Below are 8,432 nucleotides of genomic sequence, written 5' to 3'. Positions count from 1 at the left end.
TGTATGCCACAACTACTGAAGCCCGAGTGCTCTAGGGCCCGTGTGCCGCAACTACCGAGCCCATGTGCTGCAACTACTGAAGCCCGTATGCCTAGAGCCTGTGCTCTGCAACAGAGAAGCCACCGCAATGAGAAGCCCGCACACTGCAACGAAGAGTAGCCCCCGCTCGCCGCAACCAGAGAGAGCCCATGTACAGCAACGAAGACCCAACACAGCCAAAATAAATAAATAAATAAAATAGAAACAAAAACCAAAGAAAAAATGTTCCTAAGCATGTCAGTTAGAAGTACTAATATACCACTAATATATAATACACATAACACACAACACTGATGGCAAATTGAAACAATGGTGTTGCCTCTTCAAAATGAGGTTATCTGAACTTGGCATTTTCTTAAAGCCTAAAAGTTACACTTCACAGACCTTAGCGTAAACACACAACCACCCTCTGTACTGCCTCTCCCTCCCGGCCCAAGTTGGTGCTTTACAGAAAATAAACCAGAATCAAACACTAAGGAACACTGCAACTTCTTAAATGAGTTACCATATTTAAAGTACCTACATAGTAAGCATTCGTTAAATGCTGCTTATTATTCCCTAGATGCTAATTTTTAAGATAAACGCATTTTCTCAAACTTAAAAAATAGGTTGCAACCTCAGTATAGCGAAGTATAATCCAAGAGAATATAGAACAAATAGGAGAGAGCAATCCTTTATTTTTAGACACTTTCACAAAAGGGTTTTCAGTACGTAAAGTTTCCAACAGAGGAAAGAGAACGTGAAAATCAGCCTCCAGCCACCAGCAGCTGCTCTGCTCAGGGCCGAGGATCCTCCTTGCCCAAGTGCTGAGGTGGAGGTGTGTACTTCCCTTCCTTTATTAGCTTATCCCGCTGCCTCTTGATGGCACTCAGACGTTTCATCTGTCAAAGGAAGAAAGTATTTAAACTTGGGGGAGATATGCACTGGAAAGTGAGGGCTGGAGAAGCTGAATAAAAAATTGGTTTCATTTTTAAACTATGGAAGTCTTTCATCCCAGAGGGCCTCTGGGATAAATCCCTTCTTTAAAGAACCAATTTCCCAAGCTTTTAACAAATAAATTTCTGGTATATATAATAATATCTCCTTGAAAACTAATAACTAAAATGTTCCTATGATATACAGGAATACAGGTATTTACAAAAACAATACAGATCCAAAGGCTTTAAGAGGTATACTTGTGCATATTAAAATCTTTTAAAATATTAAAAGCTGAGATCATCTCACAGCTTATATATTCCTGACCTCTCTATGTGAAGGTGGCACTGCTGCTGGTGACTGTTCACTGGGTATGAATGAAGCAGAAATAGCCAAACGAGGTCTCTGGACCACACTGAAAGAAAGACGTGGTATGTGCTCAGCTACTAGTCACTCGGATAGGCAGAGCCTTGAGTTCTGCCTCTTCTCCTCAGTAGGACATTCCCAATAGAGGAAAGCCATGCTATTCAAGATTGTGTGAGAACCCTAATTCATGGATTCTGTGACATGGAAAACAGACTTACTAATCCTGACTGCACTATTCCGTGGCTCAAAACCCAATGGCTGGGCTTTCCTGGTGGCGCAGTGGTTGAGAGTCTGCCTGCTGATGCAGGGGACACGGGTTCGTGCCCCGGTCCGGGAAGATCCCACATGCTGTGGAGCGGCTGGGCCCATGAGCCATGGCCGCTGAGCCTGCGCGTCCGGAGCCTGTGCTCCGCAACGGGAGTGGCCACAACAGCGAGAGGCCCGTGTACCACAAAACAAACAAACAAAAAACCCAATGGCTTTCATCTTACTGAGAGGAAAAGCTGACTCCTTCCCTGGAATGACTTAAAAAGCCCACGTCTCTGACTTTATCTCTTAATACCCTTCCCCTGGCTCTCTGCTCCAGCTCAGAGACCCTTCCACTTGCTGTTTCCTCTGCCCGGAACATTCTTCCCTCATGTGCATGTGGTTCACTATCTCAAAGTCTCTGCTCAAATGTCTTCTATCACTGAGCTCTTTTTGTAGCACTCTATTTAAAAGAGCATACATGCCTTCTCCTGCTTCCTATCCTTCTCCTATTTTCACCACCGCACTTACCCACACCGGACACACTATCTTCCCTTGTTTGTAAATTTTCTGTATCCAATGGCTCACTGTCACCCCCACCCCTGCCCCACTGCCCTGCATATAAGCTCCACTGGGGCAGAGACTTTTGCTTACTGCTATATTTCCAGTACCTGGAATAGTTCCTGACAGAATAGGTGATCCAATAAATATTTTTTGAGTGAATGACTAGGTTTTCACAAAGGCATGAAGAGGTAGTCTGTTCAATTAAACATCCCATGAACTTTAAAGAATTAGTTAGGATGTAACTTCAGTAGGAAAAAAAAAAAAACTCTAGGTATCCTAAATACTAATATAAACAATAACCATTTTAAAAACTGTATTCTTAACATTTCTCTATTAAAGAGTCTCCCAACAGACTAGTCATGGCTGAGCTATCACACCATCATATGTCAAATCTTTCTCCCAGCTAGAACCAATCACCACTTGGTGTTCTGGATACAAGCACAGGGTCTGGAACCAGCACTGCCAGGTTCAAATGCCATTTCCACCTCTTACTGGGCTATATGACCTTAGGTAATAGCCTTAGTATTTCCCTGCTTCAACTTGTTAATCATACAGTGGGGAAAATAAACGTAATGCATCTCACAGGAGATTATTGTGAGAAATATATACATTATTACATTCTAAGAACTTAGAACACTGCTTGATTCTAATTCCTTGATTCACTAGCTTCTTCACTTAGATGACCTCCAAAATGGTAACATATCTATTCATAAACTCACAGGATGAGGAGTGACCTTAGAGTAACACTTTATATTTCCAGATAAGGAAACCAAGACTAGAAGAGAAATGACTTGCTCAAAGTCATGAAACTAGTGGTGGCAAAACCAGCATCAAAATCAAGCTCTTCAGGGCTTCCCTGGTGGCGAAATGGTTGAGAGTCCGCCTGCCGATGCAGGGGACACGGGTTCGTGCCCCGGTCCGGGAACATCCCACATGCCGCGGAGCGGCTGGGCCTGTGGGCCATGGCCGCTGGGCCTGCGCGTCCGGAGCCTGTGCTCCGCGACGGGAGAGGCCACAGCAGTGAGAGGCCTGTGTACCAGAAAAAAAAAAAAAAAAATCAAGCTCTCCAAACTCCCAATCTAATGTTCTTCCCGCCTCATCACACTGTCTCTTCTTGGTGTTAATTTTCCATAATGAGTAAAGTCTTAATCTGAGCAAGGAATAAGTGGGGCCCACAGAAGACAAGAAGACAAGACATATTATGAACTGAATAGCTGGTAGGTGGCCAACCATGACCCACTCCTTGTCCCTCAGTAATACTACAATATTACTCAATGATCAATATTCCTTTAGAGATCAATACAAAATTATTACCTGACACCCCTTCATTCCTTCCAAATTTGGCTTCACATAATCCAAATGCCAAGAGCAGATTATAAAAGACAAGAAATTTTAAAATTTTGATACAGCTAACTTTGAGAAACATCTAACTGAAAATCTAAATTGTATCCCTGAACCCCAAGGAGTTAAGAGTAATAAAAACATTTATATTTGTTATACCTGGAGCACAGAAATAGGCAAAATGATGGCCCACAGCCAAAGATTTCTTCTCTAAGGGAGAACAGGGCCCTACACGTTATGCAATTCATTCAACTCATGAGGAAGCAGACACCATGCTATTAACTTTTTTTTTCCCCCTGCATTTTTGGTCAGGCTCACCTAAAGCAATCTCATTAACACCTCCATCCTCCCCAGAGTAGAAATCAATCCACAGATTGTTTTATCAGTTTCAATGTAATAGATCTACAGGATTTTAATCTCTTCCCCAATGAGGGTTGGATATATATATTGGATTGAAATATATTCACCCAAAGATTTTCAAGGACAAACACCCAATGCTGGTTGGTATTCTTTACTTTATAGTCTACGCAAAAATGGAAATATACACATGAAATTTCTAACCTGGTGGCTGCAGCAGGGTACAATGCTAAGGAAAATATGTGAGAACATTAGGAAGAACACTGAGGAATAAGAGGCCCTTCTCAGACCTGAAGGCTTTTAACTTCCTTGACATGGTACCTAAGTACGGAAGGAGTTTCACCACAAAAGTTTTGCCAATTCACACTGGGCAAACTAATGCCCAGTGACCAATTAAAAGTACTTAAAAGTAGCCCCAAAGAAATGAGGAAGTAATTCAGTGCCTATCTCCATCACTTCCTCACCGTCTTCTGTCGAAGTAGACACTCTACGAAATCATCAAATTCTATCTTGCACTCTTTCTCCGCGCGAATACCACCAATACCATGGGCACACTCTATCCATTCTTTTTCAAAAGCATGGCATCGACCTGGAATCTTGTGAGGCTGCTCGGCACTCTGGATTGTCATCCAGCGGTCTAAGTCAAGACCCAGCCTTTTCTGCACATCAAAGAAAGGCATGGCTGAAATGGAAGAAAAAGAAAGAAAGTATGCCGTAAAACTGCAATCAAATGAGAAACTTCTGAGAAAAATGAAATAATTTAGATACTTAGCTCTCAAGAAAGATATTTTATACTATCCTCCCAACTACTTCTCCCCAGACTTTTTCATTAGACAGGTTCTTCCAGTTTATGGTAGATGAGCGATTTCTGTGCTTTCACAAAACTCAAGGAAAAGACAACTAGAACTAAAAAACAATACATTAAAATCCTCTATATTGATAAGGTCATTTTTATCAAAAGCTAAAAAAAGTGTTTATATTTTGACTCAGTAATGCCAATTCTTTAAGATAAATCTGAAGAAATAACTGAAATAAACAAAAAAGCACAAGCATGAAAACATTTCTTTACATTTTCCGATCCATATAATTTAGATGACACTTCTAAGAAGCCATCCTGAAATGGTTATGTCCCTCCTGTGTTAGCACAGCATCATCGACTTTTCATAGTACTTCGCACACCCCTGTAATGCACTATCTATATGAATGCCTCCCCCATTGAACAATGAGTGCCTTGAGGGCAGTGACCAGGTAGGAGCTCAGTAACTGTTGGAAAAAAAAAAAAAAAAGAATTTCAAACAACTTTAAAGTGCAACAATAGAGAAATGGATAATCAAATCTGGTACCTATCTGGTAGAACATGAGGGGAAAAGAATACACATGAAATATACACTTGAATATTGAATGAAAAAAGGGGGGGATTACAATAATGCCCCACCAAAAAAACTGTATGCAAAAGAAGACTGGAAGGAAGCACCAAAAAGGGTCAATAGTTACCTATGAGTGGCAGATTTACAAATGAATGTAATCTAAAAATTTTCTACCCATTCTTTCAGTCATTTACTTAGTAATAACGTTCCAGACACTGGGATGAGGAGGAAAAGCAGTGCAACCTAAGCACTAAAATGGGGACACACACGTGGAATTGGGAACCCAATGGAAGAGCACAAGAGGTAGAGCTCGAAGGAGGAAGCACCAATTCTGCCCAGGAGACTGGAAAATGCCTTTGAGATGGGTTGCGCTTGCCAAGTGAAGCTCCGTGAGCACAGTATTCCAGTAGGGCACACACAGCACGAGTTACACCCGGAGGTGCTGGGTATGTCTGGGGGACAATGAGCACCCAGACGTGGCTGGAGCGCAGAGTGCATGTCGAGAAGAAGAACGAAACGAGCTTAAGAGGTTGACGAGGCCCAAATCCCGCAGGGCCATGCAAGCCGGGACAAGGAGCGTGGACTTCAGGTTAAGAAACAGAAGGCCAAAGTATGAGTCCGTCACAAAGCTACGTTAACCTGGAAAGAGAGCCGAGAGAGGCGCGGTCTACAAGCTTCTATGACACTAGCTGTGTGGACCAAGGGGCCTGGAAAAGCAGAAAACACGGCCAGGGCGAACGGACACCCAGCAAGCCAAGAGAAAATCTGTTAGATCTCGGAAGGAAGCTCCTTAGGCTCAATCGCCCCGCAAACAAACGCAGCCCCTACCTTCCAGCAGCCGCGCCCTTGACTCCTTCCTGATCGCAGCTACTAGAAGATCCTCAGGCGACAACGAGGCCTGCCGCAAAGCAAGCCCGCAGCGCGACGCTTGCAGCGCGACGACGGGAGCCGACCTGCCTTCCGCAGTCGCGCCCTGGAACCATAGAAACCAAGCCTGTCGATCTACGCCTGCGCGACTGGCTGAGTTGGCCTCCAGAGACTGCGGGTAAGCCGACCTTGCCCAGTGGATAACTGAGTGAGAGGTGGCCCGGGGGTTAGTGATTTCTTGCTGCCTCCTCGTGCTGTACCTTGGATTCTCACGACAGCAGTGATTGGTGAGGGACTTAACCAAGGGAGCCCCCCTCATCCCCCTCCAGTAGCGGTTAAGCTCATGGAGTGTGGACCCACCCAGGGTGGGTTCCAATTCTGGCTCCGCCACTTCTGTGTCAGCCTGGCAAAGTTTCTTAACCTCACTGTGCCTCGGTTTCATCTTAAGATAAAAATATCTTAAAAGACAATAATGGTACGTACAGAGTAAGGTTGCTTTGGGGATTAAATGAGTTATATTAAAGCACTGAGGCGTTTCCTGGCACGTGGAAAGCGCTAAGGCAATTGCAGTTCTTTGATGTCTCAAGTCTGTTTTTACTTTGCGGATTCGGGAAAGTGTCAGAGACCATGCCCCTCCTCTGTTTCAGAAACTCCAAAGGCTCCCTTTGATTACATCAGGGGCTCCGAAGTGATGGGGGGGATGGGCTGGTGGGGAGGTAACATAGGCAGTGTGTGGTATGATACGTTGCAGGAGTGGGAAGAAAATACTAGAATATTTCTAATTTTTGTTTTTTAATTTCTTGTTTGTGTGTTAATGTTTATAAAAAGCATAATATTACATTAGTTGTACATATAAATAACTTGTAAATAAATATTTATTTTGGAGGGGTTTGGGCTGAGAACTTCTTTTCCTTTTTTATTCCGCTGGAGACAGGAGGTTTTATTGATGCTTATAGGAGTAGGTGGGGCCCCCTGGAGCCCGGAGGGGGTGGGGGTGGGGGTGGGGCCGAGTCGGTCAGTGGATGCAAAAGGCCTGAGCACACGGGGGCGGGGGCGGGGGGTGGGTAGGTTAGGGCACATTCATCTTCTTAGGATTCTGTGGTTCCTTCTCTGGGGAAGGGAGAGAGTATCTTGAGGGGGTGAAATTTGAAGAGCAGCAAGGGAGAGGTTAGGGATGGCTGAGAGCTCCTAACCTGAGAGAAGTCACCACAGTAGGCAGTAACATCTGTGTGGAAAGCTGGATCAACTGGTCAGTAGAGGAAAGTGGGGAGGGGGCACTGGGTTGGCTCCTTGGGGAGGGGTCTGACCTTGGCCTGGGTGAGCTCTCGAGAATACCTAGTGTTCCCAAGCAGAGTGGGGCAGGTCCCAAAGCCCCTTTCCCTGTGGGCCTCCTTAAGGAGAAAAGGCTTTCGGGGAGCCCCCTTGGCAAGGGGTGCCAGAATTAGTCATAAAGGCACAGCTGGGGGCAGACAAGGCACAAAGGCACAACTGGTGGGGGGCGGGGGCAGCCTCCAAGCTGAGTGCCAGGGTCACAAGAGGACACAGGACCACCCACGCTTGCTAGGCATGGGGTTGACCACGGCCTGGACAGCCTCAGCAAACAGTTCCTTGACGCCGTCCTGCTGCAGGGCCAAGTACTCGAGGTAGCGCACAGTATGGATCTGCTTGGCCAGCACCTGGCCCTGCTCCTTCGGGCGTCATAGGGGGTCAGGCTGGGCTCTCAGGTCCTTCTTGATGCCCACCAGGAGGATGGGCACATCGGGGCAGTGGTGGCACACCTCTGGATGCCACTTGTGCCACACATTCTCATAGGAGGGCGGACTGGCAGTGGAGAAACAGATGACAAACATATTGGTCTGAGGGTAGGAGAGTGTGTGGAGGCGGCCCTACTCCTCCCAGCCCGCTGTGTCCCACAGGTGCAGGTTCACCATGTGCCGGCCCTGCAGGCACTATAACTGTCGAACACTGTGGGGAGGTACTCCTTGGGGAAGGCGGTGGTTGTGTAGCATATAAGCTGGCACGTTTTGCCCACAGCCCCACCGCCTACCACCCCACACTTGATGCTCTGCATGGTGGGTGCAGAAGCTGCGGTGGAGGCTATGCCTCCTTCCCCTTCTGGGCCCCTCTGGATGCAGTGACCTGGTGCCCTCCCCGCCACAGGGGAGCTGGGGGCAGCAGCAGCAGCTCGGGGCTGGAGACTTCTTTTCAAGTGATGTGCTCTCAAAACTGTTTAGAGAAGTCTGGCATTCCAACCTTGCCAGCCTCATTGTCCCAAATCCCCTGCCTAATGCTCCAACCAAGAGCTTGCTCTTCCAGTGTCTTCCAGGAAAAGTCCTGCCATCCAGTCTCTTTGATTTTTTTTTTCCTCCC

The 8,432-nt window shown here is 46.0% G+C and overlaps 1 protein-coding gene and 1 pseudogene across 2 annotated transcripts; both read right to left on the bottom strand.

Annotated features, from left to right (window-relative positions):
- Positions 1–696: 696 nt before the first annotated feature.
- Positions 697–6,120, bottom strand: NDUFS5 (NADH:ubiquinone oxidoreductase subunit S5). Its single transcript, XM_082612372.1, has 3 exons — positions 6,024–6,120; positions 4,293–4,510; positions 697–920 (listed from the first exon to the last, which is right to left on the bottom strand). Exons 2-3 carry the CDS (start codon positions 4,506–4,508, stop codon positions 816–818), a joined length of 321 nt encoding a protein of 106 aa, XP_082468498.1. The 5' UTR covers positions 4,509–4,510; positions 6,024–6,120; the 3' UTR covers positions 697–815.
- Positions 6,121–7,591: 1,471 nt separating this feature from the next.
- On the bottom strand, positions 7,592–8,195 carry LOC309800594 (rho-related GTP-binding protein RhoG-like; annotated as a pseudogene). Its single transcript has one exon. The product of its transcript is annotated as a rho-related GTP-binding protein RhoG-like (transcript).
- Between the last annotated feature and the right edge of the window lie 237 nt (positions 8,196–8,432).

This window comes from Mesoplodon mirus (genome assembly GCF_964341445.2).
Source record: "Mesoplodon mirus genome assembly, chromosome: 3".
In the NCBI taxonomy this organism is placed as follows: domain Eukaryota; kingdom Metazoa; phylum Chordata; class Mammalia; order Artiodactyla; family Ziphiidae; genus Mesoplodon; species Mesoplodon mirus.
The sequence above is the reverse complement of the archived record's forward strand: the minus strand, read 5'-3'. Positions and strand labels throughout refer to the sequence as shown.